Source organism: Salmo salar, chromosome 29 (genome assembly GCF_965601325.2).
Source record: "Salmo salar chromosome 29, fSalSal1, whole genome shotgun sequence".
In the NCBI taxonomy this organism is placed as follows: Eukaryota; Metazoa; Chordata; class Actinopteri; order Salmoniformes; family Salmonidae; genus Salmo; species Salmo salar.
Window position 1 is genome coordinate 22125457 of NC_138319.1, and position 25911 is coordinate 22151367.

The 25911-nt window shown below is 42.1% G+C and overlaps 1 protein-coding gene across 3 annotated transcripts in view; it reads left to right on the forward strand.

Annotated features, from left to right (window-relative positions):
• The window catches only part of gnal (guanine nucleotide binding protein (G protein), alpha activating activity polypeptide, olfactory type), a 67663-nt gene that overhangs the window by 27935 nt on the left and 13817 nt on the right, over positions 1-25911 (forward strand). For all 3 annotated transcript variants that reach the window (XM_014181226.3, XM_045711020.2, XM_014181227.3), the window contains exons 5-7: positions 5300-5397; positions 23290-23344; positions 23563-23636. In XM_014181226.3, coding sequence (XP_014036701.3) covers positions 5300-5397; positions 23290-23344; positions 23563-23636 — 227 coding nt within the window. The remainder of the gene's footprint in view (positions 1-5299; positions 5398-23289; positions 23345-23562; positions 23637-25911) is intronic.

Sequence of the window (25911 nt, forward strand, 5' to 3'; positions counted from 1 at the left end):
CTTTTGACCAAACAATCGCATTAGATCTTTTCACATCAGATCTTTTTCAGCGTTGATCTGATTGGTCAAAAGACCTTTTCGTGAAAAAAATATCAGAATTGGGCTGCCTGTCTAAACGCAGCCGAAGTCGTGGATTTCACTTATTTTCGAGGTTGATTTAACTAGGCTGGGTACCTCCTCATTTCTACACTCCACAGTGCTCGATCATTCACTTGCTAAGTCAAAAACTGTTTGACAAAATTGTAGAAACAGATGGGCTGGGTGTTTGTCACTTGGAATTAGTAGTTCTAAACCATTTTTAGAGCACCCTCATTGTGCTCTCTGTTTTGGTCCAGTGCAAGTAATAACTCATTCATTTGGGGAAAAACATCAAATTTTCCTCAGTCACAAGACAGATAGGACCTGGCTCAGTGTTGCTGTAACATAATAACATGGCACACGTTAAAGCAACATCCCTGTATCTTCTCCCTGTAAACACATAGTACAGCAGCATCTGGGCTGATACAGGCAGCAGAGCATATGAACTGGCTCGGTGTCCTCCCGCTTCTTTCCTCCTCCACTTATCAACTTCCTGTTCCCGCGGTAAGATCATCAGCCTTGACTAGGAAACTGCCCTGGCAGACAGACGCACTCTACTTTGTGGAGAAAGAGACATCCTGACTCTGCTTTGTGGAGAAAGAGACATCCTGACTCTGCTTTGTGGAGAAAGAGATATTCTGACTGCTTTGTGGAGAAAGAGACATCCTGACTCTGCTTTGTGGAGAAAGAGATATTCTGACTCTGCTTTGTGGAGAGCGACATCCTGACTCTGCTTTGTGGAGAGCGACATCCTGACTCTGCTTTGTGGAGAAAGAGAGATCCTAACTCTGCTTTGTGGAGAGCGACATCCTGACTCTGCTTTGTGGAGAAAGAGAGATCCTGACTCTGCTTTGCATGTGGAGAAAGAGATCCCCACTCTGCTTTGTGGAGAGAGCGAGACATCCTGACTCTGCTTTGTGGAGAGAGCGAGACATCCTGACTCTGCTTTGCATGTGGAGAAAGAGATCCCCACTCTGCTTTGTGGAGAAAGAGACATCCTGACTCTGCTTTGTGGAGAAAGAGACATCCTGACTCTGCTTTGTGGAGAGAGCGACTCTGCTGGGTCAGTACATCCAAAATGTCACCTGGAACTAATGGGGGCAAAGAGGAAGTCCGAGAGGTGCGGTTGTGATCATATACAGAGCTGTATTTCAGTGGAGACATTAAACCTGGTAAGTGACGCTTAGTAAGTCGTTTTGGAGCGCTTTTTATTTGTTCTGAAATATCATAGGAACTATGTAGGATTTTTCTTTCTTGTAATTTGCACATTCCAGTGTGTGGAAGGATGTTTTTTTTCTCTGATGGCAGCTTTGAGGCGTGCGTGGTGAAAACCTTTCTCTACCACTGTATGAAAGTAAACTATGACAATATGACTAAATGTCCTCCTACTGTGTTGGATTTCTGGAAAATGGTTGACACATGGTAGATAGTAGGGATGTCCATCTTTTCCTTTTAAGACCAATCGATACGTTTCTAGATAGATGGGCTCTGATATGATACAGGAACGATACGTTTTATACTGAACAAAAAATATAAACACAACATGTAAAGTGTTGGTCGCATGTTTCATGAGCTGAAATAAAATATCCCAGAAATATTCCATAAGCACAAAAAGCTTATTTCTCTCAAATTTTGTGCACAAATGTGTTTACATCCCTATAAGTGAGCATTTCCATCCACCTGACGGGTGTGGCATATCAAGAAGCTGATTAAACAGCATGATCATTACACAGGTGCACCTTGTGCTGGGGACAATAAAAGGCCACTCTAAAATGTGTTACAGAACACAATGCTACAGATGTCTGAAGTTTTGAGGGAGCACACAATTGGTGTGGTGACTGCAGGAATGTCCACCAGAGCTGTTGCCAGAGAATTGGATGTTCATTTCTCTACCAACGTCGTTTTAAAGAATTTGACAGTATGTCCAACCGGCATCACAACCGCAGACAACGTGTAACCATTCCAGCTATGACATCCACAAATGACTTCTTCACCTGTGGGATCGTCTGAGACCAGTCACCCGGGCAGCTGATAAAACTGAGGAGTATTTCTGTTTGTAATAAAGCCCTTTTGTGGGGGAAAAAGTAATTTTGATTGGCTGTGCCTGGCTCCCAAGTGGGTGGGCCTAGGCCCACCCATGGCTGCGCCCCCTGCCCAGTTATGTGAAATCCACAAATTAGGGCCTAATACATTTTATTTCAATTGACTGATTTCCTTATAGTAACTGTAACTCAGTAAAATCTTTGAAATTGTTGCATTTTATATTTTGTGCGATTCGTTTTGATTAGAGAACGAATCGATGCGATATGATTCGATGCACTAACATTTGTTGCATAAACACATTTTCCATTGTACATTAACATCTGCTGCTGATGGAGCTCATGAGCTGGGCCTCTCTGAGCTGGGTCTGTCTGAGCTGACCTGTGTGTGTGTGTGTGTGTGTGTGTGTGTGTGTGTGTGTGTGTGTGTGTGTGTGTGTGTGTGTGTGTGTGTGTGTGTGTGTGTGTGTGTGTGTGTAAATGATGTATGTCTATGGTGTATGTACTATGTAGGCAACTGATCTGAGCTATAAGGTAGACTAGGGATCTACCAACCCACTACCAATAAGATCGTTTTTTTTTTTTTTGTCCCCCCTACTTTGGTTCTGAAATCACCATCACCCACTAATATGTAAATATTTGTTTACAAATTAGCTATGACATATGAATATATATATATAGCACAACTTTGGATTTCACCCCCATCTCAAAATCCAATTGTTTTGACCGTTTGGAAGTTTTAATGAAGTGATCTTCTCTCCCTTCGGCCATGCAGTGTGCCCTTGCAAAAGTGATTGTATTCCCCATTATGAAATTATAAGCTTTACCTTGTACAGTATCTAAAAATAGCATATACACTGATTTGTTTAAAGCAAAACTACCAAAACTATTGCCTATGGTAAACCTGAACAATCAAAATAAAATCTATTGTAAGTCCTGATCAGAAGGTATAGCCAGATGAGAGTTGTAGCTTACTTTCTATTCCGGTAAAACATCATTTTCATCAGCACATAGATAATAATAACCTAGTAAATGATATAGGTTGTCACTCAACTCATAAAGCCTAATATCACGCAAGCCATTTTGGGGTGCAACACAGATGTGCAAGATCAGGAACAGGCCGCCTATCTTGCGCTGTTCAGCCTGCGAAGCTGGGCACAGTGCGCAGTTTGACTAGGCTACTGAACAGTGAAAATTGCCTGGGGTTGTTCAGCATGCAGAATTACTTGTAGATTAATGACTGTCAACAGTTACATGCAGTTCGACACTAAAGGAGAGAAAGCATCAGTTGTCACAAAATAAGAATTAAAAAAAATATATATTTTGGAAGATTCAAGTGAATTGCATGCTACATTTGGATCGGTTTGGGGGCTGCGGACCGATGCACTTGTAACTTTAAATATTTGAATTGGGAAAACAATGTTATATCCCTAGTAGACAGCAGATACATGGTCGATACTGCGCAGTGGTTCAGCGCAGACTGTTTAGCAGAATCGTGAACAAGGCTGGATCAAACTTTGCTCAAGCCCTTGTTGCATCGGCGTTAGCGACTTTAGCAGGCGTTGACATTGTCCGGGTCAATTAAAACAAATTGTTGGACAAGCAGATTATATATTTAAGTTGTCTGAATGGACAAGTAAAAAAATCACAATATCAAAAATGTGCCTGCCACGGTCAGAATTGGATCAAAGTGCGACGGGGGGCACGTAAAATGTCTGCCTTCTCCGGTGCCATTTGTCCTCCCAATCTTTGCAGAGCGCATCGCAATAAAATTATTGTAGGCCTTCATTGACAGGCATGAGCAGTCTTTCAATCATGCAGTCGCGTTCAATCATGAAGTCGCGACATACGTTTTTGAGATCAAAGCGAGCCACTTGTGCACATTTGTTGATATTCATCGCTAGTTAGTGAGTTATTTGCCCAGTTATAACAAATTTTAGGTCAGCAATGAAAATCCCGGAAAAGTCATGGTGTTGGCATCACCTGCGTATGTGCCAGTGGGCTGCTGCCGGGGAGGGGGAGAGAGTTGATGAAACCAATGCTTCATACTCCGGCTGTAAAACCGTCTCTCAAGCTCTCAAAATTGGTTGTTGAGAAATAATGTCACTGTTTTAGCAAATTTTTGGGGTTATTGGGACAAGTGAACTTGTTGGGACCAGTGACTTTCGAAAGTGAATAATCTGTCCTACCTTATTCGATGGACAAGTAGATAAAAAAAGTTAATGTCAAGCCCTGTTTAGCATTTGAGTTTGTTTTGAGTGTCTGTTGCCATTTGTTTGCTTGTGTTGTGGTTATGTGATGACCCCACAGGGGGACTAATTATTCTATACCAATCTCTCGACTCTCTCTAAGGAACGAGCCTCTTTTTTCTCAGAACCTCCCTCTCTCCTCTGTTCGTCTTCCTGCCTCCAATCATCCCTACCTTCTCCCTCCCTCCCTCTTTCCTATTGGTATACTTCTGAGGCAGAAGACAGCGAATAGTGTGTTTTGTGTTGTGTCCAAAAAAGCGTTTTGGATTTTAGCGCTTGTTTAGCGCTGGTTTGTCCCTAAAAGTTCAGCATTATATTGACTTGTCTTTCTCGGTTTGGATATTAAAAGTTCATCTATATACAGTATGTCTCTCTGGCTCTCTAAAAGCCACTGGTATCATGTGAGATTAGCCCTGTCCTCATGATACAAGTTCCCTTCCCAACCTCCTCCACCACACACCTTCTGTCCTTACAAACCATAGACTGCTCCTCCACTCACTAGCCCCTCATTGAATTGGTAATTATGGGGATGCTCTTTCTCCGCGAGCGGTATCATTTTACCCCCCTTTTTCTTGTTTTTGTGTTCACGCTGTGAATGGATCAGACGTTTTCCACCTTAGTTTTATTTATTTCATCCCTTACGACCAATCTTTTCACATGGTGCAACACGTGAATAATGTATGATGGAAGACACTTGTGATCATCTAACCTGCTGCTACAGAAGACACTTACATGAAATGTACTTTCATCTATCATGCAGATATACATGGAACTCAAAGTGGTGATAAGTTGGCTCTCTTGTCTAAAACAAAATCCCCTGTTGAAGACACTGCTTTGACAGCACAGGTTTCTCCCTAGGCTGTCACGTGTCTCTCCTCCTAACCCTGTCCCTCTCTGTTTTTCCCTCTTTTATTTTAATTCGTGGAAAAACAGGAGTTCTTCGAACATGCCAAGCAGCTCTGGGACGATGAAGGCGTGAAGGCGTGCTTCGAGCGCTCCAACGAGTACCAGCTCATCGACTGCGCACAGTAGTGAGTAACCCCCCCCATCCCTCGTGCCCTCCCTTTCTCCCATCTCATCCTTTTTTCTCCATCCTTGCCTCTTTCATCCTCCATGCCAGTCATTCTCCCCCCGTCTTCATCCTATCTCCCCTCTCTCTTGTCCCTGTGGACTCCCCGTCTCTCCACTGACGTTGCATGCAAACTATTAGAATTTTATCAACCAGGAAATGGAGAAGCGATTTCTACATAGTGCAACTTCAATTAAGCCGGTCCAGTTGTGTTACGGGTGAGAATATCCATTGTGTGTGCATGAGTGTTACTCAAGCATCCTCTTTAATGAAAGCTGGGTCCTTACAGATGTAGTAACTTAATTTGAGCCAGTTTTCTTCAGCAGGAAAATAATCCTGTAGCAACAGGAAATGTGGATTATAATTAATGGATTTTTTTGTAGGAGTTGATACATATTTAGTAAGGGAAAGTTCTCCACGTTGATCCAATTAAGATCCTACAGCTGTAGAAGAGTTCTGCAGTTTCCATCCAATCACAGCCCTGGGGTGCTTTCTCAGCCAATGACGTGTCTCTGTTGACTCTCCTCATGTGTCCTGGGCCCTCACGGCATTCTGATTTGGCCTTTTAGACCTCACATAAGCACCCAAGTCCTCAGAGGTGCTCCTTAGAGATTCAATGGCGGATTATGTTTTAGGCGTTTGTGTGTGTGTGTGTGTGTGTGTGTGTGTGTGTGTGTGTGTGTGTGTGTGTGTGTGTGTGTGTGTGTGTGTGTGTGTGTGTGTGTGTGTGTGTGTGTGTGTGTGTGTGTGTGTGTGTGTGTGTGTGTGTTTGGGCGCGTGTGTGTGTGTGTGTGTTTGGGCGCGTGTGTGGAAACAGTACCAGTCAAAAGTTTGGACACACTTACTCATTTCAGGGTTTTTATTTTATTTTACTATTTTCTACATTGTAGAATAAAACATCAAAACTATGAAATAACATAGATGGAATCATGTAGTAACCAAAAAACTGTTAAACAAATTAAAATAGATTTTATATTTGAGATTCTTCAAAGTAGCCACCCCTTGCCTTGATGACAGATTTGCACATTCTTGACATTCTCTCAACCAGCTTCATGAGGTAGTCACCTGGAATGCATTTCGATTAACAGGTGTGCCTTGTTAAGTTAATTTGTGGGATTTCTTTCCTTCTCAATATGTTTGAGCCAATCAGTTGTGTTGGATTGCCCTATTTGGTAAAAGACCAAGTCCATATTATGGCAAAAACAGCTCAAATAATTAAAGAGAAACGACAGTCCATCATTACTTTGACTGACCTTCATGTCTTAATCTGGAAAATTTCAAGAACTTTGAAGTGCAGTCGCTAAAACCATCAAGCGCTATGATGAAACTGGTTCTCATGAGGACCGCCACAGGAAAGGAAGACCCAGAGTTGAAGTAGCAGACACATCTCAACATCAACTGTTCAAAGGAGACAGCGTGAATCAGTCTTCATGGTCGAATTGCTACAAAGAAACCACTACAGCATTCTGCAGCGATACGCCATCCCACCTGGTTTACTCTTAGTGGGACTATCATTTGTTTTTCAACAGGACAATGCCCCAACACACACGACCATGCTGTGTAAGGGCTATTTGACCAAGAATGAGAGTGATGGAGTGCTGCATCAGATGACCTGGCCTCCACTATCACCTGACCTCAACCCAATTGAGATGGTTTGGGATGAGTTGGACCGCATAGTGAAGGAAAAGCAGCCAACAAGTGCTCAGCATGTGTGGGAACTCCTTCAAGACTGTTGGAAAAGCATTCCATGGGAAGCTGGTTGAGAGAAAGCTTTGCACACTCTTGGCAATCATCAAGGCAAAGGGTGGCTACCTTTGAATAATCTCAAATATAAAATATCTTTTGATTTATAAAAAAAAAAAAAAGCTTACTACATGATTCCATATGTGTTATTTCATAGTTTTGATGTCTTCACTATTATTCTACAATGTAGAAAATAGTACAAATAAAGAAAAACCCTTGAATGAGTAGGTGTGTCCAAACTTTTGACTGGTACTATATGTGTATACACTTTTTTGTGTGCACTTCGCAGAACCCGACCCCTTATTTGGTCTTTATTTGACCCTCATTAATAACCATACCATTTCCATAGGCGACGGTACAGCCCATTATGCAACATACATATTCTAACATATTATGCATGATGTGCTTGAATGAGAAGCACTCCTTTGTTTAGGAAAAGCGCTACGGACGCCACTTGGCTTACCACGGTCTAGTCTCTGTTTGTGCGCCCCTCTTCGCTGTGAAGCAGTGTATTATACCCCTGGCAAATACTGTGACTGTGAAATACACACAAGTTGTCCTCTTCTAATCTCCAGTCATTCTGTACATGGCAGCGGGTTGTGTCGAGTGGAGTGAAATATGTGACGTCAGACCCCCTTGTTGTTCCTCTCCCAGGAAGTCACCCATTATGCTGAGGCTTACTGAAGGCAGACACACACCCATCTGAGTGTTTGCTCTGGCTGAGTGTGTGTGTGTGAGAGCATGTGTGTCTGTGTGTGCGCACGCACATATCGCTCAATGCCATGACGCACAGTAGCTCCACTGTATCCATGTTCAACTGCTCACTGGCTATCTCGTTTCCATTGACACCCATTGGGCTAGGAGGAGGAAACTGCCATCTGTGAGGGCCCATAACTGATGGTTAGCGCTAAGTTAGCACAAGCTGGCATTTTGACCTCATGTTCCTGTCCGTTTAGCCGTAGCTAGCATGATAGCATGTTTCTTCTAGTCTGCTCACTTTGTTTAGCTTTAAAGGTAGTTTTAGCAATATCACATCATCATACTGAAGTCAAATCTGGCAAGACTGCCACTATTGGCTGTTTTAAAATCTGTTGTTGATGACTGTAAGCAAGAAGTCGCCCTTCTGTTATGATTATGTCATATTGCTGAGTCTTTAAGTTGTGATCGTCCAGTGGTAGCTGGTTCAGAACACATTGTATCTAGGCAGCCAGCATAGTCTACCCTCTTCTCTGTGCTGAATTTAGCCTGTGTAGTATCCAGGATGGCTCCATGGTGCTATTCTTAAGTCCTCCAATGACTATGTAAAGCAATGGAAAATGCTCAGTAGTCAGTGTCTGGTAGCACCCCCTTTTCCACTTAACTTTTTCAGTTAGCCGCTGCTATCTCTCAACCCCAATTTAAACTCTAAATGATTATGGGCAGATAGACAAGTCGGCAGATCCAAGTGCTTGTGTCAAAGAGGAGGCCCATATTGACATTCCACAATCCTATAAGCCAATCAATACCGATTGTACATTTAGACTGTACATAGAGCATCTAGGTTTTTTTTTGGGAGGTGGGGGAGATCCGTTTTCTGTTTCATCTAAATTGATTTCAATGTTCTGTTCCGTTGTACAGTTTGGAGCCGTTGGGCTGTGCATTGATGCATCGTTGTGTGCCTTTGAAAAGCCCATAAATGTCATGGAATGGCTAGTTTGTTTCATTCCACTTTGTTTATCCATTGGAGTGTTGTCAGGAGATTGACTCAACTTGTTCTGAAGTGAAGTGTCTTGTTTAGTAACAATCGTGTTACGTATTTACTTTACTTCCTACTATATCAATCCCCAAAAAATGGTCAGTTTGTAGGCGTATCACACTGCATTGAAACTACAGTGACCTAAATGCCATGTACAAAACGACCAAGCAACTGGTATAGGGGGGCAGTCCAACATTTTGACGACTTGCCAACAACTATACCAAAGATTCTTATGTTTTTCTAGTTTTCTATATCATTTGTGAGAATACTGTACTGTAGCTTGAATCCTAGCATCTAGACACACTGCCGCTTGTGTACCATTGAGTTTATCCATAAGCTTGCTGTATATTTCGGTAACTGATATCATACAAGTACACAGAGGATCCTCTTCCTCTTACTCTCTGGTAATGTTGGCTTCAGGCTAGTCGATTACTTTATCCTAATATACAAAACGCTGAGATTTAAGCTTGTCGAAATGGACCCCGTCTGTGACTTCAGGTTTTGCATAAAAACAACCTAGCGCAATAGTTACTGTAAGAAAAAGAAATAAGAATTGGCCTATGCAGAATTATTAAGACTTTTGTGCTTTATGACACACTGAATTCCTGACACTCACTGAATGTCTTAACTTTTGTTTTATGCTTTTCAATTTTTATTATGCTCTTTTACTTTTCATTGTAGACATCTTGCATATTCACACTGTTAATTAATGGTGGCAACGATGTACATTCTATGCATGGACTTGGTGGTGTGGGGTGGCCCTGAGGGCTGCATTGCATAACTGGACTTGCTTATGGACTATTGTTGATCTATGGATTGGTGTGAGAGAAGTCTCCATGATAATGTGAAAATGTCATGTGTGTCTGAACCTTGTTTTTAATAAAAACAGAATTTCCACAACAACATGTATACAAATATACACATAGCAACCGTATGTTGTGCTCTCAAAGCTACACAGCAACTCCCCTCGAGTATGTCACTGATGCTCAAGTAGTCATGTATTTAATAGCTACCATCGCCACAATAGCAACAACATCGCCACCTCAGCAACAACATCGCCACTTCAAAAAACATTAGCGTTAGCACGATAAACGTTAGCGTTAGCCTAGCACGCTAAAGCTGTCTGCGCTAGCTGCATATCCTGGTTTGTGTGCTCTGTGGGCAGTAGGAAGCAGAGGACACTGTTGATGGTGCAGGCTGATAAGGCCTTAATATAGTCCTGTGGGAGCACAATAGGAATCCTGTTCTGACTGGCCTGTTCTGTTCCTAGCTGGGGAGAGCATTGTGCATGCTCGCTCACGCACGCTCTCGCTCGCTCGCTGTCTCTTGCTTTCTGTCCTCTCTCGCTTTCTTTCTGTCCTCTCTCGCTTTCTTTCTGTCCTCTCTCGCTTTCTTTCTGTCCTCTCTCGCTTGCTTTCTGTCCTCTCTCGCTTTCTTTCTGTCCTCTCTCGCTTTCTTTCTGTCCTCTCTCGCTTTCTTTCTGTCCTCTCGCTTTCTTTCTGTCCTCTCTCGCTTTCTTTCTGTCCTCTCGCTTTCTTTCTGTCCTCTCTCGCTTGCTTTCTGTCTCTCTTGCTTTCTTTCTGTCCTCTCTGTCTCTCCTCTCTGGCGCTCGCTCGGTCTCTCCTCTCTCGCTTGGTCTCCTCTCTCGCTTGGTCTCCTCTCTCTGCTCGCTCTGGCTCTCTCTCTGTTCTGTCTCTTGCTCTGTCGCTCTCTCTGTCTGTGTGTCTCTCTCTCCCGGCTAGCCAAGTTAATCTAGTTGGTCCTATGTGGAGATTGTTTTTCCTTGCCCAAACCAGGTTGGTATAAGACCTTTAGTTGAGTTAAGGTTTCTGTCTCGGCTGTATTTCACCCTTAATTCTGGTAATCCAGTGAGTTTGGTATGAACTTTGGCTGAACACATATAGCCTACATTTTACAAAATAAAAATATCAGAACACAGTCTTGAGATTTCAATTTGAGATCAAGTATTGTTTTTGTTGAAGTGGGTGCGATTTGCTTGTTTTCTCAATGAACTCAGGAATATCAGATTTCCTATGCAAATATTTGCCATACAAGGCAGGGCCGGAATAGTCCTAGAATAGTCACAGTAAGCAAAATTACTTTGAAAATACGTATTTTACAGACGTTGAAGTTGGGTTCAATTTCCGTTCTAAATTAAAGGTATTTTCCGTATTTTTTAAATACATATTTTCCAGGACGTTGAAAAGGTATCTTTTCCGGATGTTAAATAATACGTATTTCCCGAAATCAGATTTTTGGTTTTGAATGAAAGTTGAAAATAAGTAATTTATAGACTTCTATGATTGGACCAAATCAAGGCTGTTCTAGACCGGACAAAATCTGAACCAAACAAAAACGGACCAAAAACAAATATCCGTGGATGTGGATATCAACGCCGGTCCTGAGCTGCACCAAAAAAAGACGTCCGTAAGGCATCGGCCCATGCTTACTGAGGTGTTGCCTGAAATGGAATTTTAGGAATGCCCATATATCTACTGTATGTGGTAAGCCTACCGGTTGTAAAACGACATCCAGACAGGACCAAAAAAGATGTTGGCTCGTGCTTACTGGGGTGTAGCCTACAATGTCGGACCGCAATATCATTTTATGAATGTCCATCCATGTGGTCGGCCCACCGTTTTTAAAAAAGGCCATTGAATTCGCTTTATTAATCCTGATTCCTGTGACTAATCAATTTGGCTAAATAAACTCTGAATATCTTCTACCTAACTTTATCAGGAGTTATCGCGAGCATATTTGCAATGTGTTTACACAGCGGGAAATGCAAGAGTATTTTCTTTTTCACTATGATCAGCTTGTCAAAAAATGTACAGATACAAACTTGAAACCACTGATCATGACAATGAGGTGAAACTTCTGGACAAAAGTTGATTGTCCATTCAACTTTGACCTGTCCTGTTTTTAGGATATGTTTGTTAACATGACAGCACATTTTTTTATTTGATTGAGCGCCATTAAGGTTAGCCTATTTGATCAGAGAAACCTGCATGATGTAAAAAGTGTAATTCATACATTGTATCTCCAGCCTGTAGGCTACAGAAAAGGTAACATACTCTTTCTACCATATCCTAGATCTGCTACATCATTTATGTTTGATAATCTTTTTTGATGGAACGTTGGTGGAGCGCTGCAGAGATCCCGAGTGGCGCAGCATCTCAGTGCAAGAGGCGTCACTACAGACCCTGGTTCGATTCCAGGCTGTATCACAACCGGCCGTGATTGGGAGTCCCATAGGGCGGCGCGCAATTGGCCCAGTGTCGCACAGGTTAGGGTTTGGCCGGGGGTAGGCTATCATTGTAAATAAAAATGTATTCTTAACTGACTTGCCTAGTTAAATAAAGGTTAAATTAAAAAAAAGATGCATCTCTCCAACAGCACCCTGTAGAGACGCGCTGGGAATAGACAAGCTAAATCATTTCCCCGCTGCCTTTGACAAAGTGGGCACTGCTTATCAAAGGGCGGCATCAACGCTCACCTAAAAAGCCCACATGCCACTGGTTGAGAGAAATTGTCATTGGCAGAATTTTGTGAGGTTTGAGGTGCATCTTGGTCAGTATAGCTCAGAAAATGCCGCCCTTGTCAATCTGCCGCCATAGACGGCCGCCTAATCCTGCCTAATGAGCGGGCCAGCCGTGATACAAGGGCTCCCTAGCATGTGCAATGCAGCCCAATTACTCAGTACAGTTGAATTCAATCACACTATGTCATTGTCCTACCATACTGTTCATGTGGTTCTGCCGTTGCACTGGACTTCTTCCAGATTATACAAAGAGGTGGCACTCACACAAGTGTGTAGCCTACACACCGGAGGTCCTCTGTACAGTAGCTCGTTTGGTAGAGCATGGCACTTGCAATGCCAGGATAGTGGGTTCGATTCCCGGGACCACCCATACGCAAAAAGTGTATGTACACATGACTGTAAGTCACTTTCGATAAAAGCATCTGCTACATGGCATATTATATTATTGCACAGTGCCCTTATACTGCCTGACTTGTTTTAAAGACCATTGAGTTATTTTTAATTCTGATTGGACCATGGTGCTTGCAACAGCAGGGTGGTACTGACTCCTGCAATAGGCCACATACTGGATATACAGTTAAATACATCAAAATGACCATATATCATGATAAACTGTTCATGACAAACTGTTCCCACCCCTCTTGTTGTTGGAGAGAATTTTGCAGTTTTAAAGCTAATTTTCTTGCAATTCTATACATTTTACCATGTCTAATGTGTATTAATGCGAAATTTGAGTAACAAATGTTTTTATATGGATTTAATATTTGTCCAATTATTGGGTATGTGCTCAACCCATAAGCATCAGAAATTGTCCTTATTTAGCATATCAAAATGCTGATATGTACCTCAGGCAAGAGCATATGCATTGTATGTGCTGAGAAAATATACTATGTAGGCTGAGTGTGAGTGTCATTCCTCATATAGGCCTATCTGGACATTGTATGTTCTCTATCTCAGGATATCTAATGAGTCAATATCCAGCCATACCATGTATGATATCCAGAGGCAATCCAAAAATGATTTGTGACAAATTATTGAGTATGTGCTGAAAACTCCGAAATTATCCTTATTTTCAGCATGTCGAAAATCCTATCAAGATCCGGATATGGACCTCAGCCAAGAGAAGCCTATCTGAAATCAAAATAGCTTCATATCTTGAATGTGCTGAGAAAACACATGTGATGTATACAGTCAGTTTTTGTCAACATGAAGAGAGAAAATAGGATGTCACATATCTCAGGATATTGAATGAGTCCATATACAGCCATAGGAAATGTCCATGTGTAATATTCTGAGTAATCCCAATATCATACAGTGCCTTCAGAAAGTATTCAAACCCCTTGACTTATTCAACATTTTGTTTTGTTACAGCCTGAATTCAAAATTGATTAAATATATGTTTTGTTGTTGACATCTACACACATATACCCCGTACTGACAGTGAAAACATGTTTTTAGACATTTTTGCAACTGTGTTTTAATATGAAATACAGAAATATTTAATTTACAAGTATTCACATCCTTGAGTCAATACATGTTAGAATCACCAGCAGCAGCAATTTCAGCGGTGAGTCTTTCTGGGTAAGTCTGTAAGAGCTTTGCACACCTGGATTGCACAGTATTTGCACAATATTATTTTCAAAATTGGTTGAGCATTGCTAGACAGCCATTTTTTAGGTCTTACCTTAGCTTTTCAAGCAGATTTTGAGTCAAACTGTAACTCGGCTACTCAGGAAAATTCACTGTCTTCTTGGTAAGCAACTCCAGTGTAGATTTGGCCTTGTGTTTTAGGTTATTGTCCTTCTGAAAGGTGAATTAATCTCCCAGTGTCAAGTGGAAAGCAGACTGAACCAGGTTTTCCTCTAGGATTTTGCCTGTGCTTAGCCCCATTCCGTTTCTTTTTTATCCTTAACTCCCCAGTCCTTAACGATTACAAGCATACCCATAACATGATGCAGCCACCACTATGCTTGAAAATATGGAGAGTGGTACTCTGTAATGTGTTGATTTGGATTTGCACCAAACATAACACTTTGTATTCTGGACAAAAAGTGAATTGCTTTACCACATTTTTTGCACTATTACTTTAGTGCCTTGTTGCAAACAGGATGCATGTTTAGGAATATTTTTCATTACAGGCTTCCTTCTTTTCACTCTGTCAATTCGTTAGTATTGTGGAGTAACTACAATGTTGTTGATCCATCCTCAGTTTAATTGCTGTGATTGGAGAAAACTATGTAATTGTTTTAAAGTCACCATTGGCCTCATGGTGAAATCCCTGAGTGGTTTCCTCCCTCTCCGGCAACTGAGTTAGGAAGGACACCTGTATCTTTGTAATGACTGGGTGTATTGACACACCATCCAAAGTGTAATTAATAACTTCACTATGCTCAAAGGGATATTCAATGGCAGGTTATTATTTATTTTTTTCATCTACCAGTAGATGCCTTTCTTTGCAAAGCATTGGAAAACCTCCCTGGTCTTTTTGGTTGAATCTGTGTTTGAAATTCACTGCTTGATCTTACAGATAATTGTATGTATGAGGTAGTCATTTAAAAATCCTGTTGAACACTTTTATTGCACACAGAGTGAGTCCATGTGACTTGTTAAGCACATTTTTACTCCTGAACTTATTTAGGCTTTCCATATAAAAAGTATGGTTGAATACTTATTGACTCAAGACATTTTAAGCTTTTCATTTTTAATTAATTAGTAAAACTTTTGAAAAACTTCACTTTGACGTTATGGGGTATTGTGTGTAGGCCAGTGACATAAAAATCTCAATTTAATCAATTTAAAATGTTGGATGTAACAACAAAATGTCAAAAGTCAAGTGTTGTGAATATTTCTGAAGGCACAGTACATGTATATGTCTAAAAGACACATCTGGATTCATCATTTGTAAGGATATGGTGCAAATCCACAACTCTAAATATGCATTTGGAAATGGTCTGTATTTTCTAGAATATCAAAAACATGTCATGTAAAGATATCACCTGATATGGACCCTTTTTTGACAAGTGAATGCTTACTGTAACAACTTATGACATCCTATGACAGTTTAGTACAGCTTAGAACTACAGATGTTACTCCAGCACGATACAAGCTACAGGTGTTAGACCTTAATTTGACTAATATTGTCATAGCAAAATAATCCTGCAGCAACAGGATTTGAACATTTAGTTCATAATGTTGCTTGATCAGTGGTTAGGATATTAGCTGGCCAAAAGTAGGCTACATAAAAAGTGCAATACTGTTAGTGTGGGTTTTCAGTGATTTTATGTTAATCACGATGCTCATCTGCACTTCCTGCAGTGCAGGAAAATTCTCAGCAACAAAAGTGATCAAATTAAGATCCTATACCTGTAGTTTGGTTGATTGGTACTTTGACACATTAGTGGTGTGTGATTGGTTGTGCTTAGCAGCAGAGGAACATATCACCATAAGGACAGACTAGGGGCTTGATTCAATCAGATCAGTTTTAGCCAACATGCGCATAGCGGTGGTTTTGGAGGTGTCTGAGGAGGAACTGAGTTAGAGCTGAGAAATCCACAAGTGGCTCCCGGCATTATACCTAAAGCGGAAATTGCCATTGGCTATACGCAGTCGCATTAACAGAAATCCCATGCAGCGTTCTTTACAAGTTTGAACACTGGAATGTGAGATGTAAACTATACCTTGATTAGGATGATAGATATTCTCATTACTTTGTTGAATTCATTTTACATTTGAGCATAATTATTTCTACAGTACGCTTTCTCGTTCTGAACTTCTAACGCAAGTGGGGCGGGTGTGGCTGTGGCAATGATCAGGAGTAGCTGCTCTCTGATTTGTCGGCTCCAACACCACCTCCGACACAGCCAAAACATCCGCTATGCGGGTGTCTGCTATCGCCGGTGAAATCGTGATCTGATTGAATCTAGGCCCAGTTAATGCCTCCTGTTTCAAAGCAGCTATGTTAAATGAGGTCAAGTAGAGCACCTCCCTATAGCGCTAGCTAGCACAAGGTACAGAGGCACAGGCAGCAGGGTGTCTGCATCTAGAGTGTGTTTGTGTGCGTGTTTCTGTGTCAGTCTGTACGTGTGCGTGCCCCAGCCCACGAGTACAGAGAGAAGACTGGAGAGAGGGGGAGAGCGAAAAAGAGGGAGATCTTAAGGAAGGAAGGAAGAGAAGGGCAGAGCAGTCGGACGCAGCGCTGCATTTTAGGCCCCAGCCAGCGCCTGTGGACTTCTGTACAATGCTCCTGTCCTCCCTCATCCCCTTCTCCCCTCTTCTCCACGGGGTCTCTCCTCCCCCTTCCACAGAGCTTATGTAAACGAGCCGTGGAGCCGGGGCAAGCTGGAGCTATTTTTAGCCACTCGCTGCTGCCGAGCACAAACTGGCTACAGGGTCACATGGCTGCATGGCCAAATCAAAGAGAGAACCCCTCCAATAGGCTCTAAACAAAGGAAGGTCAGCCACAGAAGGAGAGAGAGCGAGAGGGAGGGAGGGACTATGCCACCGAGGTGGTCTGCACACATACTAGATAGTATTCCATGGTGTTTGGGCAGATTAACACACACAGACTGTACTACTTACACACATGAGGTGGTCTGCAGTGCACACACTAGCATAAACACACACACACCTACACTCAGACCGAGAGACGTGCACATAGCTTGGCTTGTGCACTCACACAGTCCTGCCAAACACTCCAACCCTATGGTTCACGGAACCCGCTTCTGTTCACGGGCAGAAGGCCTTGAGAGGATCTCATTGTGACACCATCTCTGATTATAGCAGCACAGGCACACGCACATTTGTGATGGTAGTGGAGGGGGATCGGTAGGCCTTTGAGGTGTGTGTGCTCACAGCCTGCTCATCCTTGTGTGAAGCCTCATCAGTGATAGGGAGCCCCCAGTGCCTTCCACCCCCTCCTCTGTCACTCAGGAGTGCGACAAACTGGGGGGGGTGTGCGTGTGCGCGTATGTGAAGGAGACGTGAAAGCTAGCTGTTTTAGGAAAGTGGAGGGGACGGCCCCACACAGACTACATACACAGAGAATTTGCTATAGTCATGTAGCACAGGCAAACACACACACACACACACACACCTACTGCATGCTCAGAAGATATGCTGCGTTTTAGGATTATATACATATATATTTGACTCTGGTTTGACTAATGTGTACGGCAACTTCTGTATATAGGCCCCAAATGGCAACTATACTATATAGCTTCTTTTCACTCTGTCAATTCTTTAGTATTGTGGTGTAACTACAATGTTGTTGATCCATCCTCAGTTTTCTCCAATCACAGCAATTAAACTCTGTAAATGTTTTAAAGTCACCATTGGCCTCAGGATGAAATCCCTGAGCGTTTTCCTCCCTCTCCGGCAACTGAGTTAGGAAGGACACCTGTATCATTGTAATGACTGGGTGTATTGATACACCATCCAAAGTGTAATCAATAACTTCACCATGCACAAAGGGATATTCAATGTCAGGTTTTTCTTTACCCATCTACCAATAGGTGCCCTTCTTTGCAAGGCATTGGAAAACCTCCCTGGTCTTTTTGGTTGAATCTGTGTTTGAAATTCACTGCTGGTAATTCATCTAAAATGGAGGATAGAGTCCTTCTTCTCTACCACTTGGTCCTCGTCAGTTATTCCTTCTCTAGTTTACCTTCATCATTCCCTACATATCTTTTGGTCATTGTTTGTCCATGTGCAGATGTTTGTAGCCAGATAAAATCTGAAGACAGTGTGTGTGATGTACACTGTGATTCTTTGGCTAGTTTATGACTTCTCTCCCCAGTCAGCTAGGCCCAGCTGTTATGGCTTCTTTTCTCATATTGTTGGACTGAATTTTGACATACTTGCATTCCTCCCGAGGTGGAGTATGAGAGTGTGGTGCAGGGCAAGAGATGTGTGTGTGTACTCACGAGTGTGTCTTTGTTTACATTTTATTCTAATCTAGGCTATTGTAGACGTGTGGGTTTGTTTGTGATTGTTTCATTGCCTATGGTTGTGTGTGAGTGAGTGAGCGCAAGCCAGCTAAGGAAGAGGAGGAGCGCTCTCTATCGACCCAGCTGACAAGAGGTTGCCACAGCAACCCAGCTGCAGCTCAACGCAGGCACGGTCAGTCACTAAAGGAGGTGCTCTGGCTTCACCCATCTCAGTCAGAGGGGGTGCCACCCAGAGGCCACTAGAGGAATAACACAAACAGAGCCTAGCCGTCTGCTGGGTTCGGTCAGTTAAGAGTCAAGAAGCTGGCCCTGTTCCTTTAGGATAAATCAAACATCCTATCACGGCTCTGCTTCTATTTCCGTCCCTGTTTTATTTATGGAAGTTAGTGATTGGACCAACTGTAGAGATACAGACCTCTCTCTCCTCTCTCGCGTTTTCTCTCTGAGCAGTTTCTCAAAAGTGTGTCCATAAATCTAGTCGTTTGTGTGTGTGTGTGTGTGTGTGTGTCAAACTGGTGGGGCCTGCGCAGTGTATGTGCTGAGCTGTACTTCCCTAAATAGAATAATATGTTTTATAACATTAATGTGCACAAATTATCTTTTAAACTACTACTACTTTTTATTTGACCATTTGTTTTTTGGGGGGGGGGGGGGGGGGTAGTCAGCTTTAAAATTGCTGATAAATTGTGGTTTCTATCAATGTAATTGTCTGCATTTCCAATCCCATATATATCCCTTTTTTAATGTTTTCATTCTTTATTATTTTCCCCTAATCCTACCACTCCTCCCTTAATTTGGAGTAAACTAATGGACAACAACACTTAGGCTTCTACTTCCAGCTTATACATACTATATACATTTTACAGACAGTACATATTACACTAGTAATCCATTTTTTTGTCCCACCCTTCAGCTACCCTCAACCCCTACCATCTATCTCTGAAAACTATCCAGAGTTGATTTCTATTTGCCATATATTTTTTCAAATGTTCTGTGATGTTTCACAAATGTTGTAAACCTTTCTATTCTCATAGTTTCTACAGATTGTAAATTAAAGATGACCATTTTTTACTAAGAGTATTATTATATTAGTGATCAAATGACTATGGCTTTTCAAGTCACCCAGCTGTGGTATTTGCAGTGTTAGCTTTAGGTAATTGTTGTGTTGCATCCCCTATATACATAACGTCCTATTGGTTACAATATTTTTTTTATAATTGAAATTGAAAAACGTATTTGTGTATCAGTTCATAAACCATGTGCGATAGAATCGGCACATCGCAAATCTCTTTCAAACTATTTTGCAACTTGTATGGCGTAGCTGTCATTTTTCTGGTCTTTATATGGGACTGGTATGCTTTTTTATTTATCACAACAAAAACATTTGACCAATTTTAGTCTTTAATGCAGGGCTGACAAGTTCATTAGCTTCTCCCACTTCTACTTTCCTCCTCCATTTTTAGCTGCATGCCGTGACAACTCCAACAGTTTTATTTATAATATAATTGACAAAGATTTTACAGTAAAAAAAATATCATATCTAAAAATAATGTTTGATAAAAAAACGTAGTATATTTGAGTTTAACCATAATTTTTCTTGTAATTTTTGTTTAGTCTTTTCTGGTGGATTACACTGAAATTGCAACCAGCTTTTCTATGGCTTCTTTTAAAAATAGCTATATTTTGGAGATTATTTAATTGTCAAATTAAGTGAGAGGTTGTAATCTGAATGAAGGGAAAGAGGCTATTTTTGAACACTAGGTGAGCCATTCTTACTAATCTGCTAGAGAACCAGTTCCGATTAAATTTAACTTTTGCATGACTGAAGATTTTAGTGAGAGGTTTAATGCTTTAATATTTAATAATTTTTGCCCTCCGAATTCATATGCATTATATAAATAGGGCGTTTTAATTTTGTCAGGTTTGCCGTTCCAAATAAAGTGGAATATTTTTTGATCATATCATTTTAAAAAGTTGTTCTGTGTAGGCAGGGCCATTAAGTAAATGAGTAAACTGGGATATGACTAAAGAATTAATCAGGGTGATTTTTCCACAAATAGACAGATATTTACCTTTCCATGGTAGCAAGATCAACTACTACTACTAGTTTGATGGTTTTCGCCATCAATTGTCCCATGAACATTTTCCCTAGCATAGAGCTACTTATCGTAATGAACAATATCAGCAAAATGCATGCGATAAGTGATGGTCCGTGTCGAAAATGTTCAGTTTATTGTGTGTGTGTGTGTGTGTGTGTGTGTGTGTGTGTGTGTGTGTGTGTGTTTTTATATGCCCGCTCGGGGCTTGTATAATCTGTCTTTTTCGGAGCGGATCCATTCCCAGGGATATTTTTAGCCCCAGCTCCCCTGCAGCTGGGTGGGTGTGTGTGTGTGTCTCTGTCTGTGTGGTATCTGTTAGGATGCAAAATGGCCCCGTCTTTCCTCGTATAAACTCTCTCCATTGCCAGGGAGAACGAGAGCTCCTATCATAGCTTCTAGTAGCACTAAGAATCCTAACATCAATCTAGTCAACTAAATCTTCATGTTCTTCCCTCATTTCCCCCCTAGACATCAATGGCAACCTATTCCCTATATAGCGCACTACTTTTTACCAGAGCCCATATAGGTCAAACATGCACACTATATGAATATCATTTCAGACTAGCATTAATTTGGACCGGAGCTGGGCTTTGGTGAAAAGTAGTACACTATATAGGGAATAGGGTTTAATTTCAGACACAGACCTGGATGGAGATAGAGTTCGTAATGTTAAATGACTGCTGCTACCAGGAATATAGGAGTTGTGTAAATTCCTGTCGTTTTCTGGCAGAGCCAGAGATAAGCAGGCCAGACTCACACACATAAACACCCAGCAGCTATTCAGACATGTAACACTAGAACCAGACAGAGCTATTTTAGTGTACTGCTCTGGTGTGTAACTGAGAATGTGTGTGTGTGTGTGGGGGGGGGGGGGGACTCAGTTGGTAGAGCATGGTGCTTGCAATGCCAGGGTTGTGGGTTCGATTCCCACGGGGGACCAGTACGCAAAAAGTATGAAAATGTATGAACTCACTACTCTAAGTTGCTCTAGATAATAGCATCTACTAAATGACATAAAGTACAAATATTACATTTCAGCATCCTAGTTTTTCTAGTGTGAAATGGGTTCAAACTCATCAAGCTTGCATGTTTGCCTTTATGCTATAACTTGTGGCGTAAAATAAAGCCATTTTCTTCAATTTATTAATAGAAGTAGAAAAGACTACAGTATAGGCCGTCCAGATCCATTGGGAAAATATATATATTTCTCTGCCTGTTATTTGGAACTGTCAGGTTCCTCTGATAAAGCCATTCCCTGTACGTTGTGTTGTTGTTTTGGTGACTGACCAGATTTTCACATTAACCACAACAGCCACTCAAAATGTGGAAACTATTGATCCCATCTTTCCATTCAACCAATTAATAGCATCAGTGCAGTAGATCTAGGCTATGGACAAGTCTGAGTCAAAAAAGCAGGGCAGCATTGGTCTGTTAGTGGATTAACAGGTCAACCTTGCATTTAATAGCCGAGTGTTGGTAGCAGGGGATGGTGGGGGCGGGTCACTGCAGTCATGGATAATTAATGATGAAACTTGGCTGTGTTGCTGTAGTGTTTACAGGCCCAAACTTCAGAGCAGGGCACCTTTTTTTGTTTCAGTGTTTTTTGTGTAAACAATCTGGCACTTGTATCAAAGGTTTGTTAACACTTTATTAACTATGGTACTTGCTAAAGAATTCTATTGGTAACTGGTTTGTACCAAATGATGCCGACTGGTGCTAGTTTGAATAATTCCAATATAAACAAAGGTAAAGGTTATTACCTTTTATATCATACGCTGTACATTCTGAATCTCAGTAACTACCTGGTTCTTTATTTACTGTAAAATAAAGGTTTTAGTGGATCCAACTCTCTATGAACAGTGACTGGTTAAATAGACTTTATAATTGACCTGATTGGCCCTTTTCTAGGTACTTAGAGATGAGGACTGAGACAGTCGGACTTCCCTAAGGCTCATAGTGTGATCGTTGTCATCACACACAGACCTACATATCAGTCAGTTTCTAGAACTGAATTCTTAGGTAAAAACACAATGTCAAATAAACCTGTACAGAACTGCTCTGTGTTGTCGTTGCTTCCTAGAATACAATAGAACAGAATAGAACGGAACAGAACAGAATAGGGATTTGTAGTGTGGTATCTGCTGGTTTAGACTAGTGACAGTGCTGGTGATATCACCATGCTGTTCAGTGGTTACAGGCTGCCGTGTGTGTGTGTGTGTGTGTGTGTGTGTGTGTGTGTGTGTGTGTGTGTCTTTTCCCCCCGTCTCTTCTACCGCAGGGACACACACTCACACACACACACACACACACCCAGGGAACATACAGCTCATGCACAGTGCACACCAGAGCGAGAGGCTCTCGTCTAGCTCTGGCAGGAACTAATTGCGGTCTTATGTAATGGGACAGGAAAAGGGGGACATAAATAGGCGGGGGATGTGCTCTGATGCCCTCTGCTGGGGAAGGATGGTACAGTGCTGGGATCAGCCCTACAGTAGTATTATAGTCCGTTGTCATAGGGATATAGCTATCTAGTGAGGTGAAACATTCAAAAGGCTACAGATAGAAATGCAGTGGATAGAATGGACCCCATTGTATATCTTACAATATAGCGCTGCTCTATGTGATGAGATATTCTGGATATGATTGTTCTATGCTAGTGCCTGCATTAGTTTCTTTTCTTAGTTTAAATGTGTAGAGTCAGATCTTAAGCTGTATCTACTGTAATGACAGTGATATTTACTGTTCGTAAGATCCAGGGCAGTGTCGTATAATGATGTTTTGTGTTTTGCAGCTTCTTGGACAGAATTGAGTCGGTGAGGTCGAATGACTACACACCAACAGATCAGGTAAGATGACTTTTCAACACTCTAGCGCATGGCTAAAAATGTAGTGATAAAATGACATGCCAAATGTTACCAACCATAGCTGTAACTGTATTGCTTAATCAATAAGCACTGTGTAGGAGAACATACACTTTTAGTCTCTCCGTCTCTCTACCTCTCTTTTCTACTCACTCCTTTAGTGCATGTCTTCATCTCTGTGCTCCTCTTGTTTTAAACCCCAGGACTTGCTTCGCTGCCGAGTTCTGACTTCAGGGATTTTCGAAACAAGATTTCAAGTCGACAAAGTGAACTTTCAGTAAGTGTCCCCTTCATTGTGATGTTGTCTGTTGTATTAACTGTATGAAGTCACAGTGTACTGTACATGGCCATTGTTGTTTCATATTATAATGGAAATGTCCCCACATTTTGGTCCCTTAGGGTCGTTTTTCATTTCAGTTTGTTACGAACCGGCTCGTATTCCGTAACAAAGAGAGAGACAACGCAGAGATAAAGAAGTAACAAAAATATATTTAAAAAAGTAAACTATATACAAATAACAATTTTGTGTGTGTGTGTGTGTAGTGTAAGTGAGTGGATGACTGCATAGATGGTGATAATGAGGGGTGTTGAGAGGTGCCAAAACAAATAAACACAAAGAAGCCCCCAAATGCCAAAAACAACTGTCTCCACGCAGACGCACTGTCTCCTCAATGTATGGGGGGAAAGGTGTATTTATCCCCGGGACAGACCCGAGCCCAGGTAAACACAAACAGAATACTACCCCACTGCCCCAGCCAACCTCAGCCTCCGTAGACCTCAGCAACCTTTGCGCACAGGAAGCAACCTTTAAGAGGAAAGAAAAAAATGAGGACAGCAGGGAACAGAAGACAGGCACAACAGGACAACACAAAATAAACAGTGGCCGGTCACGTGGACGACACGCATACACTCGGGGACAACGAGTATGAGAACGTGTGTCCACCGATCAATAGGACCAGACGCGTTCAGGAACAGGGCGCGCGAGAGAATGTGCCAGCAACGACATTATCAGACCCCCTGATGTGCTGCACATCGAGATGGAATGCCTGTAAAAAGAAACGCCATCGCATTATCCTCTGGTTAGGACACATCATAGACCTCAAGAAGGTGAGAGGGTTATAGGCAATGTGGACCACAATAGGTACTACACCCGACCTACACCTCGAAGTCTTGTAGCGCCCATATGAGTGCTAGCGCTTCTTTTTCCACCACGGAGTAGTTGAACTGATAACGATTAAACTTCTTGGAAATGAACTAACAGGCTTCTCAACACCAGACACATCTGCTTGCAGAAAAACTCCACCTGCCCCCACGTGACTTGCATCCACCTGCAAGGTAAATGACACATCCACACGAGGAGCAGCCAGCACCAGAGTTGAGGTAAGTAACCTCTGCATCTTCAAAAGCCTGTTGACAGAGAGGAGACCTGACGTAAACCGCCAAAGCTTTCAGAAAATCTGTCAGGGGAGCAACTACGGTAGAGAAGTTCCTACAAAATCTACGGTAATAACCTATCATTCCCAAGAAACGCATCAGTTCCTTTTTAGTGGTTGCGGTGGAAAAGCATCAATAGCTACCACTTTAGCCCAAACAGGACACACTTCACCCTGCCCAACCAAGGTACAAACTCACACTTTGCCAGATTGAGGGAATCCGCAGCCAGGCGGTCGAACAAGGCTTGAATACCGGCCAGATGCTCCTCCTAAATATCTGCATAAACCACTACATCGTCCAGATAAACAGCGCACCCGACTAGACCGAAGACAACCCTATTCATTAGGCACTGAAAAGTGGCAGGTGCGTTACGCAGGCCAAAACTCATAACCAAATACGTGTACAGACCTGAAGGTGTAACAAAGGCAGAGCATTCACATGCCCTATGCGTCCGTGGCACCAGCCAATAGCCGTTTAATAGGTCAAACTTGCTCACAAACCTCGCAGCTCCGACCTGATCAACACTTAGTGACACTGTTTACCTTATGGTAGTCCGTACAAATCTGTTTGTCCCATCCGGTTTACTGACCAAGATACAGGGAGAAGCCCAGCTGGAGAAAGAAGGCTCTGCAATTTCATTTCAGTCAGCATCCCCAACGTCAATATCGTGTTCTGTTACGTTTGTACATGTTGGTGTATCAGAAAACAAAACTGGAAAACTCAGACTGACCAATTCGTCTCGCCTATCAGCAGGTAGATGAGCAAGAAGGTTATCCAAAACATCTAGTGACGCTGTATTTTTTTTGTATCTACCCTGCAGTACACAATAGTCAGGACCAAGGATATCCTCCTCACCATGCACGGACATAGCATGACAAAGAGAAGGACCCAGCAGTGTAACAGTACTGGCCAAAAGAACAGGTTTACCGTCCTCTGCGGACTCCCACTCTTCGTCCCCAGAGGAACGTGTGTAGTAGGGTTTTAGCAGATTGACATGGCACAGATGGTGCTTTTTTTCCTCCGTTCCCGGAGAGGCAACTAGATAGTTTTGCTCAGTGCACTGGCGCACAACCGTATCTGGACCTTAAAGTTGGCCTGAAAAGGAGAACCAACAATTG